At 43.1% G+C, this 14,525-nt stretch overlaps 1 protein-coding gene across 1 annotated transcript in view; it reads left to right on the forward strand.

The window, feature by feature from the left end:
• The window catches only part of HSD17B3 (hydroxysteroid 17-beta dehydrogenase 3), an 82,955-nt gene that overhangs the window by 40,937 nt on the left and 27,493 nt on the right, over positions 1-14,525 (forward strand). The window contains exons 5-6 of the mRNA XM_066601997.1: positions 8,605-8,672; positions 10,597-10,632. Of these exons, the coding sequence (XP_066458094.1) occupies positions 8,605-8,672; positions 10,597-10,632 (104 nt within the window). The remainder of the gene's footprint in view (positions 1-8,604; positions 8,673-10,596; positions 10,633-14,525) is intronic.

Here is a 14,525-nt window from a genome sequence, read left to right on the forward strand (position 1 = left end):
TTCATTCCTATATCATTATTTTGTACAGTAATAAAACATCCGCCATGCATAACTAGTAATCTGACCCCCACTGCATACCCTCAGTTTGGCACAGAATCCTTAATAAAAGAGGACATTTTTTATATACCTATGCAACTAGTGGTCAATATATTGTCCTAAATTAGATGCCAGAGATTTAATTCCTGGCACTATCGGTCTAGTAGGAGGGACCAAAACATTTTATGGATTTTGGGCAAATAATACATTACTTGGATCCCTGGATATTTTACCGCTATCAATCTGCAATCTGTTTAGTTAGTCCCCCACTCTTTCCCTTTCTCCATTTAAGATGTAAGTTGGAATTGTTATCCACTGGTTGGTATATTTAAAAAAAGTATTGCTGTCACCCAACAGTTCTTCCATAACTTGGATAACTAAGTACGTCTGACAAGATTTATCAGTACTAAATCAGCCTTATTCCCTGACTAATACAATACATATAGTGGAGGTTATATTTCGGCGATAGTACGGAAACCTTTCTGAAACCTCCACTATATGTATTTTTAATAGTCATAGAATAAAGCTGATTTTGTACTGATAACTCTCATCTGAAGTCTGGTGCTGAGGTATACTTGGATACTTGGTTTTACCTAGTTTCCTTTTATCTAGTATCGTATTTTTGCTCAAAGGCTATGGACAACTCTGCATCAGCTTAGTAGTTACTGTTACACAACTTAAAGCAACAATCGGTGCAGTGGCGAACACCATCACAGTAACCACCTAAAGGTCCTTGGTTGCACTATGGGGAAAAAGTAGCCCCCTCACAGTGAGTCAGTTCCTCTCTGAGATTGTCAATGGCTGCTCAGTCAGAAATTAGTAAGTTTTGTGTAGTACTCATTGTCTTCAGCCTGTGCCAGAACTGTACTCACTATAGGCTTTCTTGTTTCCCACAACCGCTCTGTGGTAAGGAAGGCCTTCTTCCTACAGGTTCTTGACAGGCTCAGGTGGTGGGAGACCCTAGCCTCTTCCATTCAAGTTTCCCTTACTCGCATGTGTTCCATGGCAAACACTCTGCCCTACTTCCTAGGCAGCTTTGTACAGATGTAACTGAAAGACAGGGCCCCTGGGTGAATGGAGGGACCGGTGGCAGGTCATTATCTTGGGGCCTGCTGAGGCTGATGACTTGGGGTTTGGCATATCTGAGGAACGTCAGGGGTTCGAACTTGCTAAGTAAGTGGGAAACATAGTGGATTCTATCTGAATCATGTCCACTAGGGTTGGAAATGCTTCCCTTCGAGTACCAGTCTCTAGCTAATAACAGGTGTAATAGGCTCAATCACAGGGTTGTACCAGCGTGGAAAGTGGCTTCCGGCAAAAAGCACACGTCGGGGCCAGACATGATACTCATAACTTTATTAAACAATAAACTCTGTAAATAGTCTTTCTCCTTCTGAAGGCAAAGGGGGTTTTCATCCAACAAAATATTTAGGCAAAAGAAGGGTTTAATTCCTGAAGAAAACAGTCTTTTGGTAGTTTACTGTATCTAGAAGGATCACATTGGGCAGTGGACTTGAATGTCCCACAGGCCACTGGGGTGGAAGCCTCACAACAGGCTGAAGTTCAACTCAGGAGCATCTCTGCAACGAAATAGCTGCTTCATAGTTATTCTTCCATAGGAACTTTCACCCAGATCTGCCATGTTCTGGGTTCCGGTTTGTGGCACTGCCCGGTAGCTGGTGAGTCTGATGCAGCCTCTCTTCACCACACTCTGCACAGAACTGACACTATAGGCTTCACTATAATATGTATCCAAGCTGTGCCTCCGTTTCCACGTGATCCTTCAGACAAATCAATATCATATTATAATAAAGCCACACATATGTTACCTCTGGAGCAGCATCCAAGGGTGTCTATGCGAACAAGATGATACATTCTTTGGTCCATGTAAAAAGGAAAATCTTTTGGTTGCTAACTGCAATCTTTGTCACGCCAATATACAATGAAGAACAACCACCACCTGAAATACAGCAAAGCCGGCCAATCACCAACCCACAATCATTATTAAAAGCACATACCTGCAGGTGATACATCCTGATGCACATGTTCCAGGTGCCAGATGCAGGCAATCACTGATGACGATAGCCTATTCAGTAATTACATAGCCATATAGGCAGAACCGGGTGTGCCCGGCGTTCCCATCAATCGGTAGTGAGAACGTGTGGCCGCTATGCGCCCAGTCACGTCATCAGGCTGTGCCACTATATCCAGCTGGGTACTCTTTGCCACTAACCAAAATGGATTCCAAACACCAAATGTCAATCTGCACATGCGCAAAAATAACACGCACTTTCGTGGGACTATCCAGCGGCGCATCCTACCTAGCATGCCATGCCGATAAAAAGACAACAAATATGCTGCGCACGCGCAGAAGAAGGGGTGTCACCTATGCCCCCCCCCCCCCGACCCTATGGCTAGAGGATTGCCATATTAACTATAATATCAACAGAAGTAAAGTCAGTTGTGACTGCGCACTCTGGACTTATCAGGCTATGTCACCGCATAACCCAGCCACTCTTTGATGTTACTGTTTAAACCAGGCAGCCCAGATATGAAAACAGGGACACCAACCAGTTACTAAATATGAGCGCAGGGTATCTCCTTATATCGACCCGCATCTGACATTAATAAGGGAAAGGAAAACACAATGTCTCCAAACCATGCATTCCATCAATTTACTATGCGTCACTTAATAGAATAACTGCTCAATTGGTTTCTAATGATAACTGGAAATTTCCATGCAAGACTTTATATTTTCCTCAGTCGGATCTTGTTGATGACCAAATCCAATCCAGGATGTTCTTTTTGTTGAAAAAAACGTCATAGTTAATTGCTCCGCATCTGGCATTCTGGAACTCGATGTACATGACTCTAAAAAGTAAAATAGACACAGATTAAAATCAATCTACGCAACACTTCCTTCCAAAGCATAACATTTGACAGCACAGCATATGGCAACCATAGTGACACTCTTACACTACATATGGCAATGGATTATAATCGATGATTAATCCCTTTAGTTGCAGGGTCTCTAATTCAAAAATCCATCTCGCCTCTATTAGCCGTAGTTGCCTCTCCCTATCCCTACCTCTAATGCTGGGGGGCACCGAGTCTATTATTCTAAAGCAGAGCTGGCTTACCATATGGCCATGCTCTATAAAGTGCTTGGGGACTGGTAACTCGGTTTTACACATTCTAATGTTGCTCCTATGGTTCGCTATTCTTTTTCGGATCTCCATAATGGTCTCGCCCACATACATCAAGCCACAAGGGCAATTGATGATGTAAATGACATACGACGATGTAGACGTATATCGTCCTTTGATGTGGTATGTGGCCCCCGTCCGCAGATGAGTAAAACGATCACCTCAAATGAGGTCATTGCAGGAGGTGCAATCTAAACACGGGAAATTTCTGTTTTTCACTGGTGCCAATGTATATTGACTATTCCGTGGTTCTTAATGGGACATATTTTTTACCAATTGGTCCTTCAAATTGCGTGCCCTGCGATAGGCCATCATTGGGGGACGACTAAATTCTGCAATCTCGGAATGGCATCTCGCCAACAGATGCCAATGCTTGTTAACTATCCCCTTAATCTTACTGCTAAGAGGGCCAAAGGTGGACACAAACAGAATACACGTCCCCGTCTCATCCCCGGGTGCAGGCGTCAATAGTGTCCCACAGTCCAGAACTCTGGTACTTGCACTCTGTCGCTCAACATTCTCTCTAGGGTATCTCCTACTTAAGAATGTGTTGCACATAAACACCAAACGTTGTTCCAGGAACGCATCGTCCACAATGTGTCTCATCCTGAGTATTTGGCTCCAAGGCAAGGATCTGATCATTGCAGACAGGTGGTGACTCTTATAGTGCAACAGATTGTTACGGTCCATAGGTTTTGAATATAAATCCATCTTCAGACTATTTCCTTGCTTGATGACCAATACATCTAGAAACTGTAGGGGTTCCCTAGAGTGAGTCAAGGTGAATTTAAGTTCTGGCAGGAGGCTGTTTAATTCCACCTCCGTCCCATTCCAAATCATGAACACGTCGTCTATATACCTCCACCATACTTGGACAAAGGTCCAGGATGGGGAGGTATATATCCGCGTGCTCCCTACATAACTCATAAAGAGGTTGGCATATGTTGGGGCCATATTGGACCCCATAGTCATCCCTCTTTGTTGTCTATAGAATTTATTGTTATCATTGGAAACTAATTGAGCAGTTATTCTATTAGGTGACGCATAATACATTGATGTGATGCATGGTTTGGAGACGTTGTGTTTTCCTTTCTCTTTTTAATGTCAGATGGGGGGGGGGGTCGATATAAAGAGATGTCCTATGCTCATATTTAGTAACTGGTTGATGTCCCTGTTTTCAGGATTAGCCAGCTTTGCTGGCTAGTCCTGTATCTCAGGTGGTGGTTGCTGTTCATTGTATATTGGCTTGACAAAGGTTGGAGTTAGCAACCGAAACTTTGTCTTTTTTACATGGACTCAATAAAGATTCAGTCCCTTTTAAGGATGTGAGTATCCTCTTGTTCTCATGGACACCCTTGGATGCTGCTTCAGAGGCAACATATGTGTGGAAGTGTTGGTTCTGTGGATCCAGAACCATTTTTTTGAGCGTGCATCCCATTTTTTGCTATATTAGCCTCCTCTCAATCTTAAGGCATTTTTTCGTGTGCTGCTACGCAGTTGTGTGGTATATTACAATAAAGCAATATCGGTTCTGACCACATGTACAAATAACATAACAGAATCAAATAAGGCTCGCTACTTCATGGTCAGCTCTTTACTATCAAACTCAAAGTTTAAGTTCGACTTATAAGATAACTAAGATAACTATCCGTGCTAAAGTTATTTACCCTTTCAATTGCTTTGCAATGGATTCTGCTCTGTGAAGATAAGATAATATCTTTTTATTTAATAGTTATTTAATAGATAATATATTTTTTATGTAATAGTTGAATAAAGTTGCATAAAGTTACCAAAGTCAATTTAAACTTTGCTACAGCTATACATTAAAAGTCTCAAATACTATAGTGACACCTAGTAGCTGCAGATAATATGTCAGGTATACAGGAGATAACACAGGCAACACATTTACATGTAAAAAGACAGAGTGAACACATAAATGCATATAAAAGTCATCATCATTAACATAACATAACCTGTCCCAATGACAGTGCAACCTATGTATATAGGAGAATAAATGCACTGAAGGAATAGAGAACATAAATATTACATTATGACTTACATACAAATGGCCCAATACTCACAGAATAGCAGCATCAATAAACAGTGCATAGACACTATATTCCCCACGCACACTTTACATTAGCACAATCAACATGAGAGCCCTTCTGGGCTGTAGAAGGTGAATGCAGGGTAGGAATGAAGCTATGCTGATACATGAAAGCTGGAGATGTCAGCAGCCTCCTGGATTCCCACAGCTTTCAGCTAGCATGTATCTAATATCAAAAAGCCTACAGGCTTTTTCTTGCACGACACTTTAACCCCTTTGCGTGACCTTTGGTGGATGATTTTGGTGTGATTAGATTGGTGACACCCTCATCACCACCGTAAAATCCTAAAATTTGAGTTTGGTACAGTTAGTGACCTGTGAGGGCAGCCCAAAGTTCCTATACTAAGTGTATGTGCACGCAGCTGCGGACAGTGAGGCGTTGCTAAGCGAGTGTGAGCAGGCGGTGCTGAAGGGGAGCGGGCAATGCTAAGGGGAGCATGTGGTGCTGAAGAGGAGCGGGCGGTGCTGAAGGACAGTGGGCAGTGCTGAAGCAGAACGGGCAATGGCCGCGATTGGTTCATCCTATGAATGCAATGCTGGATGAACCAATCACAGCCATCGTGTCATGGAAGCCGGAAAGAAATGAGAGGCATAACAGACAGAGAGGCAGACAAAGGCAGGAGGAGAAGCAGAGTGAGAGAGAGAGGCAGACACAGCGAGAGAGAGAGAGGCAGGGGCAGAAAATGAGAGAGGCACAGAAAGACAGACAGAAGCAGAGAGACAGAAAGAGGCAGAGAGAGACAGAAAACCATTTTTCCAAACCTTTTATGTTCACGTTGTGAACATCGGATCAATCTGGTTACTGGGAAAAGTCTAAATCTAGGAGCAGGTTACAAACTGTCTATTGAGATCTGAAACTGGAGATCGCACCCCGATACTTTTTGATTCAAGGTGGCCACTAATGTGTGAAATTCATTATTTCAATGTCAAAGAAGTCCGTAGCCATGAAATATAAGTAAATATAAAAGTGAATGTTCACCTTTGTCATGAAAAAAATGACTTTATAGAAGAGTGTGATCCTGGAGTGACTCAAGTTAGTCTGTATTGCTTCACAACCCGCTTCCTGCAAGGCATTCCCTGTAAAGCAGGCGCTCTCACTTTTCTCTCAATGCTCTAGCCCATTGTGTCTCAACTTCAGTTCTCAAGTACCTCCAACATCTCAAGATTTAAGGGAACATGACTTTTTGGGGGTGCTTGAGGACGGGAGTTGAGAAAAGCTGTCTGAACTGTGATTTTACTGAGACATTGCCGCTCAGAAGTCTCCTTAGGAGTAAACAATATTCCGTGTGCGAATAGCATTGACCAGAGATGTCTGTACAATGGCCAAGCAAGGAGCAGAGGGAAGGGAGGAATAGGTATATATTGTATTTATAGTATTTATTTATTACATTAAGACTATTTTATGGAGCAGAAAAAAATTGTAAAAGTGCAAATAGCATTTCAAGGTGTTTTCCAAGTGTGTGATACAATTAAAAAAAATGGATCCAAATCTGTTAAAACAATAAAAGTAGCAGTACTTACCTGTCCTCTTCCCTAGCGATCCAGTGCTACAGCCAGGAATGACGTCATTACCCAGTAAACACGTGCAGGTGCCTGGGCCAACTGCAACTGAGGGGCCCACTTTTCCTCCTGACTAACTGTCATTGCCGTATTATAGCTTTCTGGCCTACACAAATCTGGCAGCAAGCCTTGCAGTTGCTCGAGTAGCTTCAGCCCCCGATATCTCTCACCAGATTCCTGGAGGCCTGGTCATGCCATTCAGTTCCTGCAAGAGCGCAGGCATCATCTAACCCACAGCAGCTCAGCAGCACTAAAGTGAAGCCACTGCGCTGACGTCAGAGCTGCCACTGAGCCTACAGCAGGTTGGTATAGTGTATCACGCACAAATAAACCTGCACTACAAGTGATGCTGGTGCCCCTTTAAGGCTCTACAGAGTTATAGCACTGTCACTGTGCAGACCGACTAGATCACTTATCAGTTCAGACTGTCATATAATAAGGTTACTGAAAAAATATTGTATGAGCTGGAAATGCCTTGAAATAAAATATGCCATAATCACTGTTCAGATGCCACCCGTCCCCCATTCCCATCACAAAATCCCTAGTACTTGCCACTCCAGTCCCGGAAGAAGCTGCTGCAATTGTCACATTCCGCTCATTGCACACATAACAGCTTAGCTAATCACAGACTTCAGTGGTCACGTGAAGAAAAAACACGCCTAAGGTCCTTAACTAAAGTGCAGCCAAAATAGGCAAGGTCCTTAAAGGGGTTGTCTGAGCAGTGTTGTTGTTTTTTTTTTTTTTTTTAAAGCCATGTTCCCCATGCCACATAATCCACTCTGCAACACGCTCTATTTGTTGCAGACCTTTCACTGGATTTCACTTATTAAATAAGTCGGTGAAATCTTCAGCAATATCTGCCATACTGTACATGCAGTTGTGTGTCATGACACACCCTAATAGGGCCCACTGAGGCTCTATCACCCAAGGGCCCTCATAAACCTGCAGCCAGCCCAGCATTCCTCCCAGTTACTGCTTAGGAACAGCTACCACATAATCGCTGCAGCCAAATAGAGGCCACAGCTGTTAGCTGGCATCATGGCCCCCAGCATATGAGTGGTGATGCCAGGACAATGGCAGGTGACCGCTGTGGCATCTCTTTGGCTGCAGCAGTTATATGGTAGCTCTTCCTAAACAATGACTGGGAGGATTGCGGGGCTGCACTGCGGGATCACCTGGGAGAGGTTGGCTAAGTACTGCTGCTTTATTGTTTTAACAGATTTGGATCCCTTTTTTTTCTAATCATGTCACACCCGGGCAAACCCTTTAAGAGGCCATTCACACTTTTTGTCTTTTTACTAAGTCCTTGGGTTCCATCCTGGGTTATGCCCGAATCCCCAAAATAAGGTCTCAGTTTGAGCAACTTTCCGTTCATACCTGAAGAGAAAAACATGTCAGACACATTGGTCTCAATTTCAGCAATGAAAGTCTATGGCTCTGTCCTGGGGTTCCATCCAAATTATGTTTTCGGGGATTCAGATGTAACCTACGATGGAACTTTGGGACATGGAAAAAGCAAAGTATGACTAGTCCCAAAGTGCTACACAAATCCAAAAATAGGGGGCGCTTACTAATTTTTTCTCAGCATAATTCTTCAATCTTTTGATTTATAATTTATTTAGAATTTTTAATATTTCTGTATAATATTATCTATGCAAAATGTAACATTCCTTCTATTTTATTTTGGTCTGTTAGTTAATAATGTGGGAATGCTCCACAGTCCTGATCCTTGCTGTTTTCTTGCTGCTCCAGACAATGATGAGGTACAGTATTTACATACCTAGAATACTCATTTTTGATTGGTGAAAATCCCCTATAATGACATCTGAATTGCATGTACAAGATACTAAATGATGTCCCAGGAATCAATACTGGTTACTGTCACCAATAATTGATGTCCTATCCTCAGGATAAGTCATCAAGAGTTGATTGGCTGGGGACCCTGGGCCATCAGGTGATCAGGTGCTCGCTGTCAGTGCCACAAGGGTTAGAGCAGAAGCCGCTGTTCCAACCCCTGTGTAGTAGCTGGCACTCATAATTGCAGACACAGCTCTCATTGAAAATCAATGACAACTGCTCCTGTAGTTACAAGCACTTGCCACTACACAGGGGTCGGAGCAGTCGCTTCAGCTCCGACCCCTGTGTATCGGGCGCTGACAGTGGGTACCCAATCAGCTGATCAGTCGGGCTCACCGTCAATCAACTATTGATGGCTTATCCTGAGGATAAGACATCAATGGTATTTTCCCTGGAAAACCGCTTTACGTAACTTTGCAAATGTTTAGCTTTGATGTCTTTTTGTACAATTTTTGCATTATTTATATATTTCTCACCATTAATTCATGTAGAGGTTTTCAGCATATTTCTGGATGCTTTCAGACATGAGATCTAACATTTAGGCCACTTTCACACATGCCGTCAGCTAAATGCAGCGACGATTTTGATCGCAGCGTTTTGCTGCGATTTTACCACTGTTTTCAGACGCAGGTTACTGCCACCGACAGTGGGTTTTAGCGCCTCCCCATAATTGTGATAGGTGATGAGATGCGTTAAACGTGGCAAAATAGAGCAGACAGTGCTCAAAAATCATGGCGTTAGAAAGTGCCGCATTTAAGAGCACATGCCTGTGAGACCCCATTGAAATCAATGGGAGCGTTATACTGCGATTACTGCGGCGTTCAAAACGCCAAGGTAATTTCGGTAAATAACAGATGTGTGAAGGTGGCCCTAGGCCGGTCTTGCACAAACGGATGTGAATTGTGGATGATACATGGTAATACACGGACATTAAAATACATTGATTTTCACCGTTTCGCTCACACTTGCGACAGGAATTGTGGATTCTACAAGCAGAAGAAAAAAATCGAAGCATACTCTATTTCACCGTGGATTCCGCACGTACGAGCTCTACTGATCTCTATAGATGCGTTCCATCCATGGTGCGTACACAATTACATAGGGTAGGGACACAGATTCGGACGCACGTTGCTAGGAGACCTGATACAAATGGAATAAAGAATGGAGGAATTTGTGGGGAGACAATGCAGGACAGTTTGGGGAGCGACACACCATCCAGCCTGCTGTCTGCAACCTCCGCTTGTTCTTCTGGGCTCTTCCTCCACAAAAAGAAGTGTTGGTTTTTTTAAGTGGTTTCTACTACTTCCAAAAATAAGTAGTATAAACCAGCCAAGCCAAAAAGAGCAGCATCCTGTCTTAAAGGCTCTCAAAGTAGCTGTTACCACAACAGCACAAGTGAATGTCGCCTGGGCAGTCGACTAAAGTGATAGAAGGGTGTTTCCAGGGGGTAGGGCTACTTTCTAATGCGATTCCCTGCTTGCGGTCAGTCTTTTGCGCAGACAATATGCTATCCTTAAATGTACATCTGCGCGGAAAACCACACGCATACACGGCCATACGCAATTCATCTATTCATAGCTATTTATATATATATATATATATATATATATATATATATATATATATATATATATATATATATATATATATATATAGATATATATATATATAGATATAATATATGTAAAGAGATAAAGGCTGCATCAATGGACCTCATAAAATGTAATTGACTCTTTATATTCAGGTGGAATAAAGGAAATAGAACAGAAAAGGTATCACGGGTCAAATGAGAACAAAATGACACAATGTACCTTTTTGTCTCCCACATAGAATCTCATTAATTGCAATGTCATTTCTGCTGTTAAGGTATGTAACAATGATATGGACAATATTACTTCAGTTCTGACTCTTCAAAGTTTGTTATTGTTAAAGGGGTTTTCCAGTATGTAGAAACATTAGTGTCAGGGGGCAAGGAAAAGATTACAAAAAACCCGCTCTCTGCTACCGTTTCCCGGTGCCTTGTTTACTTGCTCTGCAGCGATCACACGGGTTGTGTACACATGTGACCTCTACAGGCAATAGGAGGCCACAAGAACATCAAGGGTGACATCTCACTGGTTTATGGGAAGTCACGGGTTCTTCTGCCCCAATGACGTCACCAGTCAGATGCAGCGGTGTCAGAGCGTCGAAAATGCGGTCTGGTGCTACAATTAGTGTATATTGATTTTATATCGTTTTGGGCATGGGGAGCCCAAAACTGTATTAAACAATAACTTGGAAAACCCTTTTAATTAAGAATAAGACTGCAAATGTGATTAAAATGCATTTGTTGTGCTGCTGAGAACTGTAGTGCTATGGCTACTAGCAGCACAGCTCCACAGGTACTGAATGATTTGCTAGCTGGGTGTGGTGATCTCTTGCTAGCCAATCCCCCGGGTCCTTGCTCACATACAAACCCAGCTCCTGTTAGTGTCTGTCTGGCATCCAGGGTGAATAGTCATGTTACTTCTGTGTTGCAGCTTGCTGTGTGACTGGTGTCCAGTGTTTGGCATGTGGCCAGACATTAGGTGTGGATAGCCCTTTAGGGGGTATATGGTGTGAACAGTGTCAAGTTCTGTATGTCTGAGCAGGTGGCTAGACATGAGGGGTGAATTGTCCTGTTCAATGTAGTTGGGGGGTTGGCATGCTAACCCCAGTGTGTTGTGGTATGACTTGTGCCTGGTGCTGCTGGACTCCTGGTTAGTGTAGGGACTAGCAGTATAGCCAGGAGCCGTGAAGTGGCCCGCTAGCTTCCATGTTTTGATCAAAATGTCAACTAATACCTGGTATTTATACATAGCTACTATCTGCAACATAGGAGGATAAACAGGCTGGACTAGATGGACATTGTCTTCATTCGGCCTTACATACTATGTTACTATGTATTTTGGCTGCTGTATGCTGTGTTTTCTGGCTCTGTGTTCTGTCCCTGTCGTGTGGCATGTGTTTGTCCTGTTCTGGTGCGTGGTTCCTAGGATCAGCTAGGGCCCAGATCCGAAGACCGCTGGGCCACCCTTTATTGGGGTGATGTCCCCACTTAGGTTGGGCCATGTCATTTTCCTGGTAGCACAGGGTCAGTTGTCCGAAATCTATGTGTGTACCCGTGCGTATCCATTGGTCACGATCGTGTGGGCCCCCGTGCTAAGTTTGCCCACATGATCTTAACATATTCCCCCCCTTTTTGTAAGCGGTCTTCGGATCTGTATTTCAACAAATGACACTGAATAAATTGCAAAAAAGTGCTCTTTCCCCTCCGCGTTCTCTTGTTTTCGTCTAACACAGATGTAATAGTTTAGGGTAATAGGGTATAGATTACAATGGGGATTATACACTCAGTGGCCATATTATAAAGTACACTTTCTAAGTACTGGGTGTTTGATTTTAGAATAGCATGGATGTAATAATCTGATGGAAATATTCCTTATAGATTCTGGATTGTGTTGACATAATGTCAAATATCGCTGCACATTTAGACTACATTCACAAGGCTGAGCGTGATATCAGGCTGATAAACTTGGCCCGATATCGCGCTCGTCGACGTGCGTTTTTTAGCTTGGATTTCATTCAAATATGCCTCATATCGCTTCTGTGAAATTGCTATCCTCAAGCATGTTTCACGCTCATCAGAGGATCGCAAGGGTTTCCCATGTGGGAAACCTCACATCGCACGGCATGCGAGCACGTGTGATATTTTTAAAGGTCCCATTGAAATCAATGTGCGAGGCGTTCCTCAGGGAACACAAATAAATAGGACAGGCAGTGATTTTTAACCTCGCAGCATCACTGTCCGGGACAATATCACTCATGGAAATAACTCCATTCAAAATAATGGAGTTAATATTCGCGCAAGTTATCAGTGTCTTGCAGAGTGAGATTCTCGCTTGTGTGCATGTAGCCTTAGGGCTTCGACAGGCAAACGTATGCGCAAATACCCTCACCGCAATAGAGCGTATTTGAACATGAACAAGCTTTGGAGGTGGTAATAATCAGGCTGTTACACGCGTGTCTGCGCATTGTACTGTAAATGTTGCGCTTGCACTGCCAGTACATATACGAGCGTGAAACTCCCTTTTCGTGGAAGAGAATGGCTATTTAAAGCCTAATAAGCTGTCATCTTTTTACTGCATTGTCCACCGAGTCACACCCTTCCCTTGTTTTTTTAAATCTGCGGCTTTAAGGCTATTTCAGACGAGCGTACATCGGCTCGGTTTTTAACGCCGAGCCGATATACGGTGTCCTTGTCTGCAGGGAGGGGGGGAGGGAGGATGGAAGAGCCAGGAGCAGGAACTGAGTTCCCGCCCCCTCTCCCCCCCTCGCCACTATTTGCAATAGGAGGGGGCGAGACAGGGGCGGGAGCTCAGTTCCTGCTCCTGGCTCTTCCACCCCATCCCCTGCAGACAAGGACACCGTATATCGGCTCGGCGGGAAAACCGAGCCAATATACGGTCGTCTAAATAAGCTCTTAGACTGACTCATGCACAAATATGCTCGCTGCTACGGACTGTATTAGCGCATGAACCAGTCGAAATTTGCATTTTTTTACTGTTCAAATCTTATGCTATTGCATGCGAGTAAAAAGAAAAAGAAAGAACGTAGGTCCTGTCCTATCTTTTCTCACACGTAGTAAAGCGTGAGAATCCCACTAGTCAAAACAAAACCATTGAAACCGATTGTTTTGCCTCACCAGTTTTTGCAGGCGTGATTTTCACGGCCGCAAATACCTGCAAAATCACAGGTTTCTGACGAAACCTTAAATAAAATTAAAAAAACCTCGCTGTGAAAGAAAAAAAAATATATATATATACATATAATGTGTGTATGTATGCATGTATATATATATGTATATATTGTATACAGTGTATGCAGCTATGTATGGTTGTATCTTCCTGTTTGCAGCCTTTTTAGCTCATTTCCCAAGGATATTCTTTTACATCATTCGAGTCTCTACCATAAATTGTGACTCCGGTTGGATACATTTGTTTTGAATTTTCATCCAAAACTTTTTCAAACTGCTTTCTTGTAGATTTACTGAAGATGACATTTTTCGATGTACCCAAACATAATGTTCCTTCAAATGATAACTTGAATCTTTCCCAGAAATGAACTGCTTTCCACATCTCTTCCAAATGTCTGTAAATCGTAATTTTGAATTAATGTGTTTGCTCATATGGTTACTAGAATGTCACATATAATCAGTAATATAGTGGAACATTTTCACATTGTTTTGATAATAGTTAAACGAGGCGCTTCAGTTTAAATACAGAACTTTTTTTGAAACAGGCAGATCATGTGCTGACTAGAGATGAGCGAACGTACTCGGATAGGCACTACTTGTCCGAGTAATGTGCATTATCCGAGTACCGCTGTGCTCGTGCTCTAAGATTCGGGGCGCTCCGCTGCTGACAGGTGAGTCGCAGCGGGGAGCGGGGCAGAGCGGCCGGGAGAGAAGGAGAGAAAGATCTCTCCTCCGTTCCTCCCCGCTCTCCCCTGCAGCTCCCCGCTCCGCAGCGCGTCCCGAATCTTTCAAGACGAGTACAGCGGTACTCGGATAAGACACATTACTCGGACGAGTAGTGCCTATCCGAGTACGTTCGCTCATCTCTAGTGCTGACCCTTTAAAAAATATCTTCTTCGGAATTTTTTTCCATAAGAGTAAACCTGAAAGACTTCATCTATAGAAGCAACATTTGGCTGGAAAAATAGTAACAATCATCTTAAAT

The sequence above is a fragment of the Eleutherodactylus coqui genome, chromosome 5 (genome assembly GCF_035609145.1).
Source record: "Eleutherodactylus coqui strain aEleCoq1 chromosome 5, aEleCoq1.hap1, whole genome shotgun sequence".
NCBI lineage: Eukaryota > Metazoa > Chordata > Amphibia > Anura > Eleutherodactylidae > Eleutherodactylus > Eleutherodactylus coqui.